This window comes from Neofelis nebulosa, chromosome 7 (assembly GCF_028018385.1).
Source record: "Neofelis nebulosa isolate mNeoNeb1 chromosome 7, mNeoNeb1.pri, whole genome shotgun sequence".
NCBI lineage: Eukaryota > Metazoa > Chordata > Mammalia > Carnivora > Felidae > Neofelis > Neofelis nebulosa.
Window position 1 is genome coordinate 104,546,505 of NC_080788.1, and position 23,228 is coordinate 104,569,732.

General features: G+C 40.6%; 1 protein-coding gene and 1 non-coding gene across 2 annotated transcripts in view; both read left to right on the plus strand.

Moving 5' to 3' along the window:
- PELI2 (pellino E3 ubiquitin protein ligase family member 2) overlaps positions 1-23,228 on the plus strand; it is a 204,114-nt gene that overhangs the window by 178,855 nt on the left and 2,031 nt on the right. The window contains exons 4-5 of the mRNA XM_058739135.1: positions 2,219-2,416; positions 10,004-10,192. Of these exons, the coding sequence (XP_058595118.1) occupies positions 2,219-2,416; positions 10,004-10,192 (387 nt within the window). The remainder of the gene's footprint in view (positions 1-2,218; positions 2,417-10,003; positions 10,193-23,228) is intronic.
- Positions 22,971-23,108, plus strand: LOC131518296 (U4 spliceosomal RNA). The gene has a single exon (XR_009264998.1). It is a non-coding gene; the product is annotated as a U4 spliceosomal RNA (small nuclear RNA).

Below are 23,228 nucleotides of genomic sequence, written 5' to 3' on the forward strand. Positions count from 1 at the left end.
AATGTACAGCATGGTGATTATAGTTAATAATACTGTATTGTATACTTGAAAGTCGCTAAGAGAATAGCTTTTATAAAAAGAAAAGAAAAAGGCTCAAAGAAAGAGAGCAGTCTGAATCAGAGCTTCTGAGTTACACACCCAGCTTTTAAATGAATCTAGCAGACAGGGCACCTGGGTGGCTCAGTCAGTTAAGCATCTGACTTTGGCTCGGGTCATGATCTCAAGGTTTGTGAGTTCAAGCCTGGCATCAGGCTCTGTGCTGACAGCTCAGAGCCTGGAGCCTGCTATGGCTTCTGTCTCTCTCTCTCTCTCTGTCTCACTCTCTCTCACTCTCACTCTCACTCTCACTCTCACTCTCACTCTCACTCTGCTCTTCCCGTGCTAATGCTCTGTCTCTCATTCTCTCAAAAATAAATAAATATAAAAAAAAATTAAATGAATCTAGCAGAGGGAAGACTCTCAACTTTAGAAAAATGAATTCTATGGTAAGGTTTTAGATCTCTTAATTTAGGTTTTATGCTGCATTTTAAACAAGTTATATATTTTCTAAACCTGAAATACATATATTCAGGCAATATGCATCTATTCAAGTTGATGAGTTTTAGTGAAACCAGAGGTTTCATTTATGCCAGGCACATTTCATTAGGACAAGAAATTAAGTGTTGTAAAAAAAAAAAAAAAAAAAAGAGAGAGAGAGAGAGACAGAAAATAGATGAATGCTGTCTGTTGGCTTAATAGAGATTGTATATAAAAATGTGTGAGATTTACAAAAGAAATACAGTAATAATTTTCCAGGAAGCCAACAGAGCTAAATGATGCAAGATAATTTTTTTTTTTTTTACTTTTATTCATTTGGATGAAAAATACATCTTATGTGTTAGATAGAATTTTGAGATCACGATAAAAATACCTGGGAAATTGACTTTTAGGGGGGCTTATATGTACACATCTGGGAGTTCCATGTGTCCTTCCCCTTGTCAGCTTCTGAATCAAAGTCACTAGTGTTAGGAGAGAACATTAATATCATATTTTAGTGAGAAATGATTTATTTACATATAAATGATTTTAATTTAAAAAGTCTCTTTGGCATATATATAACATTTATCACTTTTTACTAGTTAAGAGATGCATAGAAACAGCATTACATGAACATTTTAATATTTTGTCTTGAGGATTTTTGAAAATTTTTTTTAAAGTTTATTTTTGAGAGAGAGAGACAGAGCACGAGTGGGGGAGAGGCAGAGAGAAAGGGAGACACAGAATCTGAAGCAGGCTCCAGGCTCCGAGCTGTCAGCACCGAGCCCAGTGTGGGGCTTGAACTCATGAACAGTGAGATCATGACCTGAGCCAAAGTCAGACACTTAACCAACTGAGCCACCCAGGCACCCCTTGAGAATTTTTTTATTTGTAAACAAGTACTTAACTCTTCCCAGTTTCCAGGACAGAGCAGTGCCTCCCTTATTTGGATTTATTGAATATGAAAACCTTTTCTAGAACTGTAAGATCTTCCTCATGAAATCTATTCTTTCTGAAGCATTTAAATTTACCAAGGAAAATAAGTCAACATAATATTATTGGCAACTCTTTTAGACTTTCCCAAGAGAGATTTTTTTTTAATCCAAAATTGAAATGTTAAGACCAGCTTTTTAAATATTTCACTTGACTACATCCCAAACTTTGGGCTGACTCGTATAGCCCTTTACATCATTCCCATTTACAGAGAGTATGGCAACAGGCATTTAGTCTATGTCTGGGTTAGGGCTATTCTTGCCCCATGCCATGAGTCACTGGATTTACTTAGGGAAAACAATCCCTGTGGCTGGGCAACAGTTCCTTTGTTTCTTGGCTTTCTTTAAAATCTTGGTTTTTTTCCAGCTAGAAATAGAGGGGCAGAAGGGGTGAGGGAGAGAATAATTCTCTATTAGAATAATATTTTTACCTGGTCCAAGAAATACAATCTGTTGGGGGGCAAGACTTCATGTTTTTCTCCCAGATAAAAAATTTAGCTTTTCTCTTAATATTTAAAATCTGATGATCGGTTACTATAATATCTCACTTAAACAAGAAAAGGAACAGAACTACATTTTTTTTCCATTAAATTCTTACCCTCAGAGCAGAGATAATAAATGTTAAAAGGATCCTGAACACTCATTCCATGTGAACAAAATATGGTGACATACTTTTCAAAATGAGTCATGAGTGCATTTGATTTATTTAGGTGGGCAGATCAACAGAAAGCCCTATCGACTTCGTTGTTACAGACACAATTTCGGGCAGTCAGAACAATGATGAGGCCCAGATTACACAAAGCACCATATCCAGGTTTGCCTGCAGGATCGTCTGCGACAGGAGTGAACCTTACACAGCACGGATATTCGCAGCCGGATTCGACTCTTCCAAAAACATATTTCTTGGAGTAAGTACTATGACTAAGCCCATTGTTTCAAGAATAACACCCATTATTATCAGCTATAACAGTTAATTGTGGCCAAAAATCTGCTTGACACGACGCCTCTAGTTACATTTGGAGATTTTGGTTTTCAAAAAAAAATTTTTTTTTTTTTAACATTTATTTATTTTTGAGACAGAGAGAGACAGAGCATGAACGGGGGAGGGTCAGAGAGAGGGAGACACAGAATCTGAAACAGGCTCCAGGCTCTGAGCTGTCAGCACAGAGCCTGACGCGGGGCTTGAACTCACGGACCGCAAGATCATGACCTGAGCCGAAGTCGGCTGCTTAACCGACTGAGCCACCCAGGCGCCCCTGGAGATTTTGGTTTTCAGATGGTGGAGTTTTGTAAGGCTGTTACTAAAAATCTGAAAGTAATGAAGTTCCTTGATACTTGTTCCACTTGCTGTATTATAATATGTACAGTAATTACTTTTTAAAAAATGTATATTAACATTGTTCTTAATGTATTCTTATAGATTTAAGGGAGGTGATTTCAGAGGGAAAAATAATGGTCAAATCTATGTAAATAGGGTTCAAAGGAAAAAGTGACGTTCATTCATTCAAAAAATTTTCATTGGGTATTGGCTGTGCTCCCGGTCATGTGTCATAGATGTGATATTGCAGAGAACAAAACAGATTAAGGCTTCATAAGGCTTCTCTGGCTTCATAAGGCTTCCATGTAAATCAAACCCAGAAGTTTTGGTGAATGTTCAGTTTTAATATAGTTTTGGGTTTTTTTTTTTATTCGGGATGTTTTTGCGAGGACAAAAACCATCCGGAATGGCCTAAACAATAATAAAAATGTATTATTTCATGTAACAAGGAGTGCCAGGGAAGACAGTTCCAGGGCTGATTGCTTCAGTGGTTCTGTGACATCCAGGGAACCAGGTTGGTTCTGTCTTGGCCCTCCCTCCCTGTGCAAATCAGGCTTCCTCAGGCAGCCTTAGGGCTGAGAGATGGCTCCTGCACTACATACGTCCCTCCACATAACAACTTGTAGCTGAAGAAGAGGCGGGCACAGGCAGTTTCTATCCTTATCCCTTTTTATTGTTTTGTTATTTACTTTTTGTAGTTGAATAAATTTGACACGTACCATTGTGTAAATGTAAGGGGTGCAGTCCTGTTACTTTGATACATTTGTATGTTGTAAAATACTTGCTGATGTAGCAATATTTACCACATTCACAACTATAGTACAATAATATGGTCTATATTCATATTATGGTGCCTTAAATCTCAATGGCTAATTTGCTGCTCATTACAAGTTGTACCCTTAAACACCATCAATCTTACCACTCTCTCCAGGTCCCTCTGCCCCCATCCATCCCTGGTAACCACTTTGCTCTGTTTTGCATAGGCTTAACTTTTTTAGATTCCACCTATAAATGATATCCTATAGTACTTATTTTCTCTGACTTGCTTAGCATAATGCGCTCAGGGTCCATCTGTGTTGTTGCAAATGGAAGGATATCCTCCTTTCTCATGGGTAAATAATATTTTACTGTGTATATGTACAGTGTCTTTTTTTATCCATTCATTCATTGATGGGCGTTGGGGTGGTTTCCAATAATGGCTGTTGGGAATAATGAGATAAACACGGGAGTGCATATATCTCATTGAAATCCTGTTTTCATTTCCTGTGGGTATGTGCCTACAAGTGGAAATGCTGGATCATATGGTAGTTCTATTTTTAATTTTTTGACTATTTGGGGTCTTCTGTGGTTGCACACAGAGTTTAGGATTATTGCTTCTATTTCTGTGAAGAATTCCTTTAATATTTTGATGGGGATTGCATTGACTCTGTAGATGGATTTGGGTGGTATGGCCATTTTAACATTATTCTTCCGATTCATAAACATGGGGTGCCTTTCCATTTGTGTCTTCAATTTCTTTCAGCAAAGCTCAGTAAAACGTTTTGTACTTTTCATTGTATATAGATCCTTCACTTCCCTGATTAAATTTGTTCCTAAGTATTTTGTTTTTGATGCTGTTGTGAATGGGATAGTTTTCTTTTTGCCTTTTTCAGATGCTTCATCATTTGTGTAAGGGAATGCAACTTACTTCTGTATGTTGGTTTGGTGTCCCGACACTTTACTGAAGTCATTAATTCCAACAGCTTTTTGACAGATTCCTTGTGATTGTCAATAAATAAGATCATATCATCAGCAAATAGTGACAGTTTTACTTTCTTTCCAGTTTGTATGCCATTTATTTCTTTATCTTGCCTGATTGCGCTGGCCAGGACGTCTGGTACTATATTGAACAGAAATGGTAAGAGTGGGCATCCTTGTCTTGTTTCCAACCTTAGAGGATACACTTTCAGTTTTTCCCTCTTGAGTATGATGCTTAGCTGTAGGTTTGTCATATACAGCCTGTTGAGGTATGTTCCTTCTGTAGCCAACCTGTTAAGGGTTTTTATTCTGAAGGGATGTTGCATTTTGTTAAATAGTTTTCTGTGTCTATTGAATTGATTGTGTGATTTTTACCTTTCATTTTATGGATGTGATGTGTTACGTTTATTAATTTGCATCTGTTGAACCTCGCATCTCGGGTAAATTCCACTTGGTCATGGTGTCTAATCCTTTTAATGTGTTCTGGAATTTGATTTGTTCATATTTTGTTGAGAATTTTTGCAACTACATTTATCAGGGACATTGGTCTATAATTTTCTTGTGGTATCCTTATCTGGTTTTGTTATCAAAATAAGCCTGGCTTCATAGAATGAGTTTGGAAATGTTCCTTCATTCTCAATATTTTGGACGAGTTTGAGGAGGATTGGTAGCATTCTTTAAATGTTTGGTAGCATTCCCTAGTTGAAGCCATCTGGTGGTGGAATTTTCTTGGGATTTTTTTTTTTTTTTAAACACTCATTCAATCTCTTTACCCATTTTCTGAGTCTTCCTGATTCAGTCTTGCTAGGATGTGTGTTTCTGGAAATGTATCCATTTCTTCTACGTTCTAGCAGTCTTTCATGATTCTCTGTATGTCTGTAATATCAGGTATAATATCTCCTCTTTTATTTCTAATTTTGAGTCTTCTCTCAAAGTCTTCTAATTTTGAGTCTTTACTGAGTTTAGCTAAAGGTTTGTCAATTTTGTTTCTCTTTTCAAAGAACCAGCTCTTAGTTTTGTTGATTTCTTCTGTTGTTTTTCTGGTCTCTATTTGTGTTTTTCTTTTTCTAGTTCCTTGAAGTGTAAAGTTAGGTTGTTCAAGACCTTTCTAATTTCATATATACATATTTATTGCTATAAACTTCTCAGAACTGCTTTTGCTGTATCCCACAATATTTGATATATTGTGTTTTCATTTTGAATTGTCTCAAGATAATTTTTCCCCTTTTGATTTCTTCTTTGACCCAGTGGTTGTTAAGTTTCCACATTATTTGTAGACTCCTCAGTTTCCTCTCATTGTAACTTTCTACTTTCATACCATTGTAGTCAGGGTGGATAGTTAAGATTTCAGTCTTCTTAAACTTGCTAAAATTTGTTTTGTGGCCTATCATATCTTTCCTGGAGACTGTTCTAATGCACCTGAGAAAAATATATTCTGTGGGATAAGATGTTCTGTAGATGTCTGTTAAGTCCTTGTTCTAAAGTGTGGTTTAATTCCAGTGTTTCCTTCTTCATTTTCTGTCTGAAAAATCTATCCATTGTTGATAATGAGGTATTGACGTCCCCTACAATTATTACATTGTATATTTCTCTTTTAGATTTGTTATTATTTGCTCAATACAATTTGGTACTTGGATGTTGGGGATGTGTGTGTGTACACACACACATTACATACATACATATAATCTCCATACATACATATAATTATTATATTTTCTTGATGTACTGATCCCTTTGTCATTATGTAATGACTTTGTTTCTTATTACCCTTTTTGGCTTTAAATCTATTTTGTCTGATATAAGTATGGCTATAGCTGCCTTCTTTTGTATTCTGTTTGCTTGGAATATCATCTTCCATCCTTTCATTTTGAGCCAAACCATAGGAGACTCTTCAAAACTGAGAATAAACTGAGGGTTGATGGGGGGTGGGAGGGAGCAGAAAGTGATTGGCATTGAGGAAGCCACCTGTTGGGATGAGCACTGGGTGTTGTATAGAAACCAATTTGACAATAAATTTCATATTAAATTTTTTTTTTTAAGCTGAGATGAATCTCCTGTAGGGCAGGAGGTTTTTGTTTTTTGTATTTTGTTTTGTTTTGTTTTTTTTAGATCCATCTGCCACTCTATGCCTTTTGGTGAGTCAGTACATTTACATTTAGTGTGATTGTTGATATGTTGATACATTTAGTGTGATTGTTGATACTTATTACTGCCATTTTCTCTTTTGCCTGCTGGTTATTTTGTCTCTCCATTGTTCTTTTTCCTTCTGTTTCTACCTACCTTTATACCTTGGTGGTTTTTCATGATGCTTTTCGTTCAGTCTCCCACTCTTTTTTAAGTGTTTTGTGTCTCTCTTCTAAATTTTTGTTTTGTGGTTATCATGAGGTTTACATAAAACATCTCACAGATAAAACAGTCCTTTTTCTGCTGATGGCAATTTATCTTCAGTTGCCTATGAAGATTCTGTCCTTTTACTTTTTTCCTTTTATATTTTTGATGTCACAGATGATCTCTTTTTATGCTGTGATTTGGTTACCAAGTTGTAGTAGCTGTATTTATTTTTATTGTTTATTATAGGTATTTTTAATGTCCTTTGCCTTTAACCTTTATGCTATAATTGGGAGTTAATATACTATTATAAATAGTTACAGTTTTATAATTCTGACTAACACCTTGATCAGAGTTTTGTGTATTTCTGTCTTTTCATTCCAGCTTGAAAATCTCATTTGATGACAGTAAATCTCATATATTAAAAAATAAAAAAAAATAAATAAATGTTTGGTAGAATTCCCCTGGAAAAAAAAAAAAAAGAAAAAAAAAAAAAAGAAAATCTCATTTGAACACTTCCTGTAAGGCAGGTCTAGTGGTGGTGAACTCCCTCTGCTTTTGTTTGTCTGGGAAAGCTTTTAATTCTCCTTCATATCTGAAGCATAACTTTTCTGGGTGGAATATTCTTGGCTGGCAGTTTTTATCTGAGAAGTTTGATAGCCTGCTGGAGATTACTTTGTAGGTTACTGTCTTTTTTTTTTTTTTCTTCCTACCCCCCCCCCCCCAGCTGCCTTTAAAATTTTATCGTTGGGGGCACATGGGTGGCTCAGTCGAGCATCCGACTTCAGCTCAGGTTATGATCTCACAGCTCTTGAGTTCGAGCCCCACATCAGGCTCTGTGCTGACAGTGAGGAACCTGGAGCCAGCTTCCGATTCTGTGTCTCCCTCTCTCTCTGACCCTAACCCATTCACATTCTGTCTCTGTCTCTCTCAAAAATAAATATTTTTTAAAAATTTTAATTTTATCACTGACTTTTAATAGTTTTAATATGTGTCTTAGAGAAGATCTTGCATTGAGATAATAAGGTGTTCTGTTAGCTTAATGGACTTTGTATATCCAGTTCTTTCCCCAACTTTTGGAAGTTCTCAGGAATTATTTATTTAAATATGCTGCCTGTCCTTTTCTCCCTCTCTTCTTCTAGAAAATTCATTATTCATATATGGGCTTTTGTAATGGAGTTTGCTAGCTTTCGTAGTGTTTCTTCACTTCCTTTAAATCTTAGTTCTCTCTCCTCTTCCATCTGAAGCATTTCTCTATTCCAGCCTTCCAACTTGCTAATTCTCTCTTCCATCTGATCTGCTGTATTTCCAGTGCATTCTAATGCATTCTTCATGTCATTTATTGAGTTCTTCAAACCCAAAATTTGTTTGGTTCTTTTTTTACAATTTTGGTGTCTTTGGTAAAGTATTCCTTCTGTTTGTTAATTTTATTTCTGAGGTCATTGCATTGCCTTTCTGAGTTTTCTTGTAGTTCATTAAATTTCTTCATAACAGCTGTTTTGAATTCTTTATCAGATTGTGGTATTCCATGTCTTTGGGTTCATTTGTTGGAAAATTGTCATTTTTTTGTAGTACTGTATTACTGTGATTTTTAATGGTATTTGATTAAAAGTGACTCTGTCCTCACATTTGAAGTAAGGAACACCCTATTTAGGCAAGGTTCTGTTTACTTTGGTTCTAACAGTTCAAGTTGGTAGCTGGGAACCTTCTTTTCACTTTCCAGAAGGTGGTGCCATAGCACAAATTTTTGTTTTCTCTTGGGGGTAGGGGCTGACTTCCTCCTAAGATTGGGAGTGGCCACCAAGGGAAAAGGAATGGGGGTGCCGCAGAGTTGGAGAAGGTGTGTACTTAGCTCTTGGGGCTTTGATGTGCCCACAGCCTGGAAGGGGGATCCTCAACTTGGGATGGGGATGAAACGAGTCCCAGAAGTCCATGAGCCAGAACCCTGGGGCAAAGAGCAAGAGACCCTTCCCTGAAATTCTTTTTGCCTATTTCCCTTCTCCCACTCACTGCAGTCTTTCCTTGGAGACAACATTCGGTCCTTCCAGCTACAGAACATGCATGGGGCAGACCCCCACTTACCTCCTTCACCCTCCACTTCCTTTTTCAGAAAGGTTACGCTATCCTCCTGCCTGCCCACCAGCCACTGCCTTTGCTGCCTTCTGGCTCCCCAGCAACTCCTCTCCGCTGCCTCCTCTGTGTTTCAATGCATCCACTTTCCAGGCATAGATGTATTGATCTCTTTCAGGTGACCTGGATGCTGTACAGCCATGCTCTTTTTTGGTTACAGATGTCTGATTAGTTGTACATCTGAGGGGCAAGGAAAACGGAATGACCCATGCCAGTGGGAGACTGTTTTCCCTTTGCTTTTTAGAACAAAGGACCTTTACCAGGAAGGCTCTTAAAAACCCACTTATGTCTCATTGGCCAGAGCTCAGTCCCTGGCAAGAGGGTTATCCAACTCAGAATTTACTCCTGAGTCATGTTTGCAACAGCTATCTCTGTCACCAAGAAAGAGGAGAGAAGTAACTGTGGCACAAGCATCCAGGAGTGTTGGTCCTGCCATCATATCAGGTGGTCTTTACATTCCATCTTTGAGGATCCAAACATTGATATTTATGAAGAGATACTAGCCACAACTTGTCAGACTAACAGTCTTAAAATTTTTGTATGTTTTTTCCTCTTTCTTCTGTATACTTCCCAGGTAATAATTGCATGTAAAGTGCTGGTAGATAAGAGGCGAAAGGATTGCACAAATAGAACTGAAGAACGTGTCTAGATTCCTGGACTCTCCCAGGCATGAGGGCAGTGGGTAGAAAAGAATCTCTGAGGGAAGGGTCCGGGCCTCAGGTCCTTTTTTTTTTTTTTTTTTTAAGCTCCCAAGATGAATATAATGTATATCCAGTGATAAATCATTCATACATTTTAGCACTTTCATGTTATCAGAATAATTGCATATTTTATCCTTCTGATTATTAGCTTTAAATAGAAAATGAAAATTCATCACTTTCCTTCCTTCTGCCCGTACTGGATATTTTTAAAAGATTCTGGAATCCCTTCATTTTGAACATAATCTTAGCATGCTTTTTCTGTTCTGTGGTATGCTCTCCAGGAAAAGGCAGCGAAATGGAAAAACCCCGATGGCCACATGGACGGGCTCACTACAAATGGCGTCCTGGTGATGCATCCACGAGGGGGCTTCACTGAGGAGTCCCAGCCTGGGGTCTGGCGTGAGATCTCTGTATGTGGAGACGTGTACACCTTGCGAGAAACCAGGTCGGCCCAGCAGAGGGGAAAGCTGGTGAGTGGTCTTCACTCTGGAAAATGCACCGAACTGCAAAAGCCCAGCCTAAGGAGTGTCGTTTTTCTCCCCTGCAATTCAGAACCTTTGTAGGGATACCAGGGCTGTGTTCCATTGACCCAGGAAAACGGGAATTCCACAGGCCCCTGAAAGTGCTAGGGAAAAAGGCTTATTTCCTTCAATGATTAAGCTTTTCCCATAGTAGAAGAAATTACCTTTTTGTTCCTCGCCTACCTTAATAGCATATCTTTCATTATATGCTTCACCACAGAATTCTGCTTAAATTCGATAAAGAAAGATAAACTTATTTTTAGTGTAAAACTTTACTAATTTGGAAAAATCCTGAGCTGTCCAAGACTAATCAGTGAAAATTATGAATTACAGAAGTATTTACTAGACTTCCTGGAACTAAAAGAGAATTAAGTTAGCTTTTTTCCTTTGAGTTCATAGTAAGAAATTAATACATAGTTCCCTATATAATTCACCAAAATCATAAAACTTTTTACTAGAAATAATTCATAGAGGGCATTGATCTGACATGTTAATATTTTCCTATAAATATCACTACTTATCCCAAATGACCTAAAGCAGTTGGTTTTTTAACCCTTTCTTCTATGGAGAATAATTGTTAAACCCTTAAACGGGAAGCTTTGGGTTTCTGATCTTACCACGCCTGTGGGACACAGTGCCGGAAGTGTCTAAGTAAACTTTCTACTCCAGTGCCTTTAATTAATTGTTAGGTAGAAGCCAGAATACGAGAGAACAAATATTTGATTCAGAACACCTCCCTAGAAAAACATAGAGTCATCTAGCATTTTTCAGCAAGATGACAACCAAGTATTACTAAAACGGAAAAAGAAGATTGCTGTTTCACTAGCCTGGTTGGCTAGTCTCTACTACATGTTAGTTTGTAGGGAATTGTTACTTTTATTTCTATTTTACATCATTACTGAGCTACAAGTACAGCTTCTGCATTTTACAGTAAAGCCCAGTATTAGAACATCCTGGCTGAGTAAATATGAGAAGTGTTTTCTAAGAGAGCCCAAAGCAAATACAGTAATCTCTGTTTAAACACTTTTCAAGAGACTAGGGCACAGAATGTGAAAGCAGGTCTTCCAGATAACTTTGTTTCTGATCACTGGATAACTTTATACAAAAACTGACCTAGGTTGGCTGAACTGGTTATCAGTCATTATAATGGCCACAGTAGAAGTTAGTAAATGGTTGCTGGGGGCAGGCACTACGTTAACATTTCAGAGACCGTAACTCATCACATCTGAGCAGCTTTATTCAAAGAAGTGGGATCGTGCCCATCTTATGGATGAGGAAAGTACGGCATAGGGAGGTTAATTATTGTGAAGGGTACCAGAGTTAGAAGGTAGCAGCAGATGGGATTGAAACTCAGTCCTCCCTGACTGAGGGTCTAGACTCCAGGCCTCCACTAGGTATCAGCTTGTGGGGAGCATCACCTGGCTCTCACCCGAGGTGGTTGACACCAGAGCATTTGCTTCCCTAGGAAATACAGAGTGTATGTCAGAGTCCGCGTAGGGCACATCTGTCTTCAAGGGCACATTTATAGGATGGGTTTCTTGCCAACTCTGGTGATTGTGCAGTGACCCAGCTCAGGCTGTGTATGCCAGAGAAGGTGGCAGTGCTACTGAAAAGAAACCACTCCAAAAATAGCTTGTATTCACGAGCTGTACTAAATCTAGACTATTTTCAAAGTTAGTCCCTACAGGAGACCCTTAGATCTGCCCAACATCGTGCTGTACTGTTTGATAGTGTACGATTGGCTTGGCCTACAGTAAAGGTTTCTGAGTTTCCATCAGCCTAACTTTGCACTGTGGGGATCAAAGGACCCAGCCTCCCCTCCAACCCCCTCTGATTAACCAGGGGAACAGTTTGAGGTGAAAACCCACTGATTCTTCCAGCTTATGTTTCAATTTATGACTCCTTCTGTGCATGTGGCTGTTGTATTGATGTAAAGTTTCTATCAGGAGATTCGATTTAGAGAACAGTCTCTGACGGTACTCTCCATTTTCAGTTGAACACAAAAATGTGGAGAATAAAGTGATCTGCGAAAAATCCAGAACATTATAAAAGTAGCAGGTGCCTCCTGCTTTCAGTGTGGAACTAGTGCTGGTAGAAGGTTCTGTGTTAATATCCTGCTTGGCATTTAATGTGTCAGTGTGTTAACAACTTCCTTGGTTTCTCATCACACCAGCTTTGTCCTTGATCACCACAACCAATTAAATGTGGGGGGAGATGCCCTTTCAGGAGCTTAAACCCCCACCCCAAATAAGTAGGTGAATAGGCTTTGAACTGTATCCTATTCCTTTACCTAGTTGATAACTTTCTATCAATAGTCTTGTCAATACTGATAATATTGCTCTATTAAGTATGAGTGTACTAGATATCTATAGATATCTACTAGATCTCTACTAGATATATAGATCTATTAAACTATATTGGCTCTGTAAAATTTAGTAAATTCAGCAAAGTTCATTTGCTTACCTAATTTTAGGTGATCTGAAAATAACCATAGTGTTCCGTGCAGGCTTTATGAAGTGCTTCATATTAAGTCTCCTTAGGCATTACTCAGAGCAACCTCATGGGATCAGTGTTGTCATTCCCACTTACAGATAACCAGGGCTTTAAAAAGTTGATACTCAACTTGTAAGTAGTGAGTGGGGATTTGAATTCTCTACCCTAAACTTAGCTAACTGATCAGTTTTAACTGTCTTACTTCTGAAAGGTAAGAGTCGATTCCTTGGGCTTTCTCCTTGCCTTTTTTTTTTTTTTTTTTTTTTTTTTTCCTTTTTCTTTTTCTTTTTCTTTTTCTTTTTCTTTTTCTTTTTCTTTTTCTTTTTGTGGAATTTGAGAAACAAATATCTGAACCTATGCCTCTGCCCAGGGGTGTCTTTACCATGCTCCCTCCTACACACTGTAGTCTGGAGAAAACTATGCTTTGTTCACAGTTAAGAGAGAGCCCACACAAAATAATGGTTATTGTTTGAGCAGCCGCCTTCCATCATTGGTTCTGAAGTCCGGTCACAGATCTGGGTGCTCATTGCCACTCTGAGGAGTGCTGCAGTCTCAAATCAACAACTTGACCTCTCTGTGCCTGGCTTCGTGTGCATTTAATTGGAATAGTGCTGGTCCATACCTTAGCGGATCACGGAGAGAGCAAAGTGCAGATTGGAACAGGACTGCACAGCAGTCCATGGTTGGGTAGCTGTTCTGACAAAGCAGGGGTAGGAGCTGGGAATCCAGCAGTGAACAGGATGCCCAGGGCTCTGCCCTCCAGTTGTCTCATCTGGAGAAGGTCACAGACAATGCAACCAGTCATTAGCATATTGTGTGTAATGAACACAGTCTTGTATTAGAAGGGACAGGAGGAACCTATTCTATCCTTGGAGGAGTCAAGAATGTGTGGAAAATAAAAGACCAGGGACTCAAAATGTATAAGATGTTGTTTACCAAAAACTGCTTTGTAGGAAGGAAAGACGGGGTTGTTCACCAGTGTGGCCACTACTGAACCTCAGTGTCTTAACCACATCAGAATTATTCTTTCAGATGTGGTTACATACTTAGATAAGATGTCCCTGAGAATTACCTGTGGTCAGTACAGGAAGGGAGCCTCGTGCCAGGCTATGAGAGGGGAGGGGACCAAGCAGTACTGGGGAGGGGGGGGGGGGAGGGAGCTGCAGCAAAATTTTTTTTAATACATAATTTATTGTCAAATTAGCTAACATACAGTGTATACAGTGTGCTCTTGGTTTGTGGGGGTAGATTCCCATGATTCATCACTTACATACAATACCCAGTACTCATCCCAACAAGTGCCCTCCTCAGTGTCCATCACCCATTTCCCCCCTCCCCCATACCCCATCCACCCTGTTTGTTCTCCATATTTAAGAGTCTCTTATGGTTTGCCTCACTTTCTGTTTGAATCTATTTGTCCCCCTTCCATTCCCCCATAGTCTTCTGTTACGTTTCTCAAGTTCCACATATGAGTGAAAACATATGATGTCTTCTTTCTCTGACTTATTTTACTTAGCATAACACCTTCCAGTTCCATCCATGTTGCTGCAAATGGCATGATTTCATTCTTGCTCATTGCCAAGTAGTATTCCATTGTGTATACAAACCACATCTTCTTTATCCATTCATCAGTTGATGGATATTTGGGCTCTTTCCATAATTTGGCTATTGTTGAAAACACTACTATAAACATTGGGTACATGTGCCCCTATGCATCAGCACTCCTGTTTCTTTGGATAAATTCCTAGCAGTGCTTGCTGGGTCATAGGGTAGATCTATTTTTAATGTTTTGAGGAACCTCCACACTGTTTTCCAGAGCGGCTGCACCAGTTTGTATTCCACCAACAGTGCAAGAGGGTTCCTGTTTCTCCACATCCTCGCCAGCATCTGTAGTCCTGAGTTGTTAATTTTAGCCACTCTGAGCGATGGGAGGTGGTATCTCAATGTGATTTTGATTTGTATTTCCCTGATACATGAAAAGATGCTCAACATCACTCATCATCTGTTGGCCATCTGGATGTCTTCTTTGGAAAAGTATCTATTCAGTCTTCTGCCCATTTCTTCACTGGATTATTTGTTTTTCGGATGTTGAGTTTGGTTAAGTTCTTTATAGATTTTGGATGCTAACCCTTTATCCAATATGTCATTTGCAAATATCTTCTCCCATTCTGTCAGTTGCTTTTTACTTTTGTTGATTGTTTCCTTTGCGGTGCAGAAGATTTTTGTCTTGATGAGGCCTCAGTAGTTCATTTTTGCTTTTGTTTCACTTGCCTTGGGAGACATGTCTAGCAAGAAATTGCTGCAGCTGAGGTCAAAGAGATTATTGCCTATTTTCTCCTCTAGGGTTTTGATGGTCTCTTATCTCACATTTAGGTCTTTTGTCCATTCTGAGTTTATTTTTGTGGATAGTGTGAGAAAGTGGTCCAGTTTCATTCTTCTGCATACTGCTGTCCAGTTCTCCCAGTACCATTTACTAAAGAGACTGTCTTTTTTCCATTGGATGTTGTTTTCCTGCTTTGTCAAATGGCCATACATTTGTGGGTCCAATTCTGGGCTCTCTATTCCATTCCATTTGTCTATGTGTCTGTTCTTGTGCCAACACCATACTGTCTTGGTGATTACAGCTTTGTAGTAGAGGCTAAAGTTGAGGATCATGATGCCTTCCACTTTGGTTTTCTTTTTCAACATAACTTTGGCTATTCAGGGTCTTTTGTGGTTCCATACAAATCTTAGCTTTGTTCTAGCTTTGAGAACAATGTTGGTGCAATTCTGATTGGGATTTCATTGAATGTGTAGATTGCTTTGGGTAGTATTGACATTTTAACAATATTAATTCTTCCAATCCATGAGCATGGAATGTTTTTTTATTTCTTTGTGTCTTCCTCAACTTCCTTCATAAGTTTTGTATAGTTTTCAGCGTACAGATTTTTTACATCTTTGGTTAGGTTTATTCCTAGGTTTTTTATAAATATATGTGTTCAGTTTGGGCTTGATCCTGAGGGCAGAGGAGAGCCAGCAAAGACTTTTGAGCCAGAGAATGACAAACAATTTCTCTGCCTGCCCTTCTCATGGTTCTTTGCCCCTGCCTTGCTTGGGGGTAGCCCTGGTTCTGTCCCTGAGCCTCTCTGCCCTCCCTGAGACCCTGCCTGGACAGTCTTGTCCACTTCCCGGGGCTTCACCCCAATGCCGTTAAGTCCCGGACCGGCTTCTCTAAGCCAGCTCTTCAGTCACACAAGCCTCCTGTGTATCACCACGCAGACCCCCACACGACACTCCACTTCTGCACACCCCAAACTGAATTTCTGTCCCTTCCCCCAAATCTGCCATTTCTCCTAGATTCCCTGTGCCCGGAAAGCCTCCTCCCATGCAGACAATAAAGCCAGATCCAGAAGCGTGTCTTTCTTAATCCAGGAGCTAAGTCCTCAGTGTTGAGTATCTCTGCCTGGGCTGTTGCCACAGATTGTCTTTGTTGAGGTGCACCCATCCTCTCGGCCTGGAGAGAGAACTCCCACGGTGTTCTTAACCCATCCAACCCATCCTCCACACTTCTGGAAGTGACCTTTGGGAAAGGCAGATCTGTTCTTTTATAGCCGCTTAAAACTCTGTGATACCCTCCAGGCACGGGAGGCCAGCCTGAGGCTCTCGTCCAGCCGGGCTCGGTCGCCTGTGGAATAACTGCTGCTCCCTCGTGCCCCGTGCTGCTGAGCCTTTGCCCACTGGGTCCTGACAACTTTTTCAAATCTCCACTGCAGGCAAACCCTTTTCAAAAAAGCCTTTCTGACCTTCTGTCATCAAAGCAAAAGTAGCAAACGTGTACACAGTGCTTCCTGCCTGCCAGTTCTCAGAACTTGGTCTGTTTCAACCCTCAAGATCCCCTTGTCCAGTTTTACGGAAGGGGCAATCTAGGCACAGGCTGCTGAAGTCACCGCCCCAGGTTGGAGCTAGTGCGTGACCGAGCCAAGGTGCAGCCCAAGGCCGTGCGCTGCAAAGGCCACACTCTTAGCCTGTGTGCTGAGGTGGCCTCGCACGACGATTTCAGCGCTGTACTGACCTTCGCTGGCTCCTGGCTCTAGCGTGTCTGCCTCCCACCACTAAAGACGTGTCTTCAGGACGGGAGAGAAGCTTTATTACCCACGGGGCTCAGAGCACAGCAGGCACGTGGAGGGCACTGGTTGGGCTCCCGCCCGCTGTGTCTGCTGCTTCTCGTCAGGTGCCTAGCATTCCATTTTAAAAGCGAAACCTGAGGAGGTTCCGGAAGATGGCGGCGTAGGAGGACGCTGGGCTCACCGCGCGTCCTGCTGATCACTTAGATTCCACCTATACCTGCCTAAATAACCCAGAAAACCGCCAGAGGATTAGCAGAACGGAGTCTCCGGAGCCAAGCGCAGACGAGAGGCCCACGGAAGAGGGTAGGAAGGGCGGCGAGGCGGTGCGCGCTCCACGGACTGGCGGGAGGGAGCCGGGGCGGAGGGGCGGCTCGCCGGCCAAGCAGAGCCCCCGAGTCGGGCTGGCAAAAGCGGAGGGGCCGGACGGACTGTGTTCCGACAGCAAGCGCGACTTAGCGTCTGGGAGGTCATAAGTTAACAGCTCTGCTCAGAAAGCGGGAAGGCTGGAGGACAAAGGGAGGGAGAGCTGCTGAGCCCCCGGACGGACGGCAGAGCTCAGCTTGGCGGGGAACAAAAGCGCTCGCCAGCGCCATCTCCCCCGCCCATCCCCCAGCCAAAATCCCAAAGAGAACCAGTTCCTGCCAGGGAACTTGCTCGCTCCGCGCAAACACCCAACTCTGTGCTTCTGCGGAGCCAAACCTCCGGCAGTGGATCTGACTCCCTCCCGCTGCCACAGGGCCCCTCCTGAAGTGGATCACCTAAGGAGAAGCGAGCTAAGCCTGCCCCTCCCGCCCCCGTGCACCTTGCCTAACCACCCCAGCTAATACGCCAGCTCCCCAGCACCACAAGCCTGGCAGTGTGCAAGTAGACCAGACGGGCCACACCACCCCACAGTGAATCCCGCCCCTAGGAGAGGGGAAGAGAAGGCACACACCAGTCTGACTGTGGCCCCAGCGGTGGGCTGGGGGCAGACATCAGGTCGGACTGCGGCCCCGCCCACCAACTCCAGTTATATACCACAGCACGGGGGAAGTGCCCTGCAGGTCCTCACCGCTCCAGGGACTATCCAAAATGACCAAACGGAAGAATTCCCCTCAGAAGAATCTCCAGGAAATAACAACAGCTAATGAACTGATCAAAAAGGATTTAAATAATATAACAGAAAGTGAATTTAGAATAATAGTCATAAAATTAATCGCTGGGCTTGAAAACAGTATACAGGACAGCAGAGAATCTCTTGCTACAGAGATCAAGGGACTAAGGCACAGTCACGAGGAGCTGAAAAACGCTTTAAACGAAATGCAAAACAAAATGGAAACCACGACGGCTCGGATTGAAGAGGCAGAGGAGAGAATAGGTGAACTAGAAGATAAAGTTATGGAGAAAGAGGAAGCTGAAAGAAAGAGAGATAAAAAAATCCAGGAGTATGAGGGGAAAATTAGAGAACTAAGTGATACACTAAAAAGAAATAATATACGCATAATTGGTATCCCAGAGGAGGAAGAGAGAGGGAAAGGTGCTGAAGGGGTACTTGAAGAAATTATAGCTGAGAACTTCCCTGAACTGGGGAAGGAAAAAGGCATTGAAATCCAAGAGGCACAGAGAACTCCCTTCAGACGTAACTTGAATCGATCTTCTGCACGACATATCATAGTGAAACTGGCAAAATACAAGGATAAAGAGAAAATTCTGAAAGCAGCAAGGGATAAACGTGCCCTCACATATAAAGGGAGACCTATAAGACTCGTGACTGATCTCTCCTTTGAAACTTGGCAGGCCAGAAAGGCTTGGCACGATATCTTCAGTGTGCTAAACAGAAAAAATATGCAGCCGAGAATCCTTTATCCAGCAAGTCTGTCATTTAGAATAGAAGGAGAGATAAAGGTCTTCCCAAACAAACAAAAACTGAAGGAATTTGTCACCACGAAACCAGCCCTACAAGAGATCCTAAGGGGGATCCTGTGAGACAAAGTACCAGAGACATCACTACAAGCATAAAACATACAGACATCACAATGACTCTAAACCCGTATCTTTCTATAATAACACTGAATGTAAATGGATTAAATGCACCAACCAAAAGACATAGGGTATCAGAATGGATAAAAAAACAAGACCCATCTATTTGCTGTCTACAAGAGACTCATTTGAGATCTGAGGACACCTTTAGATTGAGAGTGAGGGGATGGAGAACTATTTATCATGCTACTGGAAGCCAAAAGAAAGCTGGAGTAGCCATACTTATATCAGACAAACTAGACTTTAAATTAAAGGCTGTAACAAGAGATGAAGAAGGGCATTATATAATAATTACAGGGTCTATCCATCAGGAAGAGCTAACAATTATAAATGTCTATGCGCCAAATACCGGAGCCCCCAGATATATAAAACAGTTACTCATAAACATAAGCAACCTTATTGATAAGAATGTGGTCATTGCAGGGGACTTTAACACCCCACTTACAGAAATGGATAGATCATCTAGACACACAGTCAATAAAGAAACAAGGGCCCTGAATGATACATTGGATCAGATGGACTTGACAGATATATTTAGAACTCTGCATCCCAAAGCAACAGAATATACTTTCTTCTCGAGTGCACATGGAACATTCTCCAAGATAGATCATATACTGGGTCACAAAACAGCCCTTCATAAGTTTACAAGAATTGAAATTATACCATGCATACTTTCAGACCACAATGCTATGAAGCTTGAAATCAACCACAGGAAAAAGTCTGGAAAACCTCCAAAAGCATGGAGGTTAAAGAACACCCTACTAACGAATGAGTGGGTCAACCAGGCAATTAGAGAAGAAATTAAAAAATATATGGAAACAAACGAAAATGAAAATACAACAATCCAAACGCTTTGGGACGCAGCGAAGGCAGTCCTGAGAGGAAAATACATTGCAATCCAGGCCTATCTCAAGAAACAAGAAAAATCCCAAATACAAAATCTAACAGCACACCTAAAGGAAATAGAAGCAGAACAGCAAAGGCAGCCTAAACCCAGCAGAAGAAGAGAAATCATAAAGATCAGAGCAGAAATAAATAATATAGAATCTAAAAAAACTGTAGAGCAGATCAACGAAACCAAGAGTTGGTTTTTTGAAAAAATAAACAAAATTGACAAACCTCTAGCCAGGCTTCTCAAAAAGAAAAGGGAGATGACCCAAATAGATAAAATCATGAATGAAAATGGAATGATTACAACCAATCCCTCAGAGATACAAACAATTATCAGGGAATACTATGAAAAATTATATGCCAACAAATTGGACAACCTTGAAGAAATGGACAAATTCCTAAACACCCACACTCTTCCAAAACTCAATCAGGAGGAAATAGAAAGCTTGAACAGACCCATAACCAGCGAAGAAATTGAATCGGTTATCAAAAATCTCCCAACAAATAAGAGTCCAGGACCAGATGGCTTCCCAGGGGAGTTCTACCAGACATTTAAAGCAGAGATAATACCTATCCTTCTCAAGCTATTCCAAGAAATAGAAAGGGAAGGAAAACTTCCAGACTCATTCTATGAAGCCAGTATTACTTTGATTCCTAAACCAGACAGAGACCCAGTAAAAAAAGAGAACTACAGGCCAATATCCCTGATGAATATGGATGCAAAAATTCTCAATAAGATACTAGCAAATCGAATTCAACAGCATATAAAAAGGATTATTCACCATGATCAAGTGGGATTCATTCCTGGGATGCAGGGCTGGTTCAACATTCGCAAATCGATCAACGTGATACATCACATTAACAAAAAAAAAGAGAAGAACCATATGATCCTGTCAATCGATGCAGAAAAGGCCTTTGACAAAATCCAGCACCCTTTAATAAAAACCCTTGAGAAAGTCGGGATAGAAGGAACATACTTAAAGATCATAAAAGCCATTTATGAAAAGCCCACAGCTAACATCATCCTCAATGGGGAAAAACTGAGAGCTTTTTCCCTGAGATCAGGAACACGACAGGGATGCCCACTCTCACCGCTGTTGTTTAATATAGTGCTGGAAGTTCTAGCATCAGCAATCAGACAACAAAAAGAAATCAAAGGCATCCAAATTGGCAAAGATGAAGTCAAGCTTTCGCTTTTTGCAGATGACATGATATTATACATGGAAAATCCGATAGACTCCACCAAAAGTCTGCTAGAACTGATACATGAATTCAGCAAAGTTGCAGGATACAAAATCAATGTACAGAAATCAGTTGCATTCTTATACACTAACAATGAAGCCACAGAAAGACAAATAAAGAAACTAATCCCATTCACAATTGCACCAAGAAGCATAAAATACCTAGGAATAAATCTAACCAAAGATGTAAAAGATCTGTATGCTGAAAACTATAGAAAGCTTATGCAGGTAATTGAAGAAGATATAAAGAAATGGAAAGACATTCCCTGCTCATGGATTGGAAGAATAAATATTGTCAAAATGTCAATACTACCCAAAGCTATCTACACATTCAATGCAATCCCAATCAAAATTGCACCAGCATTCTTCTTGAAACTGGAACAAGCCATCCTAAAATTCATATGGAACCACAAAAGGCCCCGAATAGCCAAAGTAATTTTGAAGAAGAAGACCAAAGCAGGAGGCACCACAATCCCAGACTTTAGCCTCTACTACAAAGCTGTAATCATCAAGACAGCATGGTATTGGCATAAAAACAGACACATAGACCAATGGAATCGAATAGAAACCCCAGAACTAGACCCACAAACGTATGGCCAACTCATTTTTGACAAAGCAGGAAAGAACATCCAATGGAAAAAAGACAGTCTCTTTAACAAATGGTGCTGGGAGAACTGGACAGCCACATGCAGAAGGTTGAAACTAGACCACTTTCTCACACCATTCACAAAAATAAACTCAAAATGGATAAAGGACCTGAATGTGAGACAGGAAACCATCAAAACCTTAGAGGAGAAAGCAGGAAAAGACCTCTCTGACCTCAGCCGTAGCAATCTCTTACTCGGCACATCCCCAAAGGCAAGGGAATTAAAAGCAAAAGTGAATTACTGGGACCTTATGAAGATAAAAAGCTTCTGCACAGCAAAGGAAACAACCAACAAAACTAAAAGGCAACCAACGGAATGGGAAAAGATATTTGCAAATGACACATCGGACAAAGGGCTAGTATCCAAAATCTATAAAGAGCTCATCAAACTCCACACCCGAAAAACAAATAACCCAGTGAAGAAATGGGCAGAAAACATGAATAGACACTTCTCTAAAGAAGACATCCGGATGGCCAACAGGCACATGAAAAGATGTTCAACGTCGCTCCTCATCAGGGAAATACAAATCAAAACCACACTCAGATACCACCTCACGCCAGTCAGAGTGGCCAAAATGAACAAATCAGAAGACTATAGATGCTGGAGAGGATGTGGAGAAATGGGAACCCTCTTGCACTGTTGGTGGGAATGCAAATTGGTGCAGCCGCTCTGGAAAGCAGTGTGGAGGTTCCTCAGAAAATTAAAAATAGACCTACCCTATGACCCAGCAATAGCACTGCTAGGAATTTATCCAAGGGATACAGGAGTACTGATGCATAGGGGCACTTGTACCCCAATGTTTATAGCAGCACTCTCAACAATAGCCAAATTATGGAAAGAGCCTAAATGTCCATCAACTGATGAATGGATAAAGAAATTGTGGTTTATATACACAATGGAATATTACGTGGCAATGAGAAAAAATGAAATATGGCCTTTTGTAGCAACATGGATGGAACTGGAGAGTGTGATGCTAAGTGAAATAAGCCATACAGAGAAAGACAGATACCATATGGTTTCACTCTTATGTGGGTCCTGAGAAACGTAACAGAAACCCATGGGGGAGGGGAAGGGAAAAAAAAAAAAAAAAGAGGTTAGAGTGGGAGAGAGCCAAAGCATAAGAGACTGTTAAAAACTGAGAACAAACTGAGGGTTGATGGGGGGTGGGAGGGAGGGCAGGGTGGGTGATGGGTATTGAGGAGGGCACCTTTTGGGATGAGCACTGGGTGTTGTATGGAAACCAATTTGACAGTAAATTTCATATATTAAAAAAAATAATAAATTAATTAAAAAAAAAAAATAAATAAAAAAAAAATAAAAGCGAAACCTAAGCTTTGCGCAGTGGCAGTATCGTAGCCAATGAGGTTTATCCGAGGTGCGATTATTGCTAATTGAAAAGCGAAACCTAGGGGCGCCTGGGTGGCTCGGTCAGTTGAGCAGCTCAGGTCATGATCTCACAGTTCATGAGTTCAAGCCCCGCATGGGGTTCGCTGCTGTCAGTGCAGAGCCCCCTCCCTCTCTGCCCGTTCCCCACTTGTATTCTCTCTCGCAAAAATAAACATTTAAAACTTTTTTTTTTTTTTTTTTT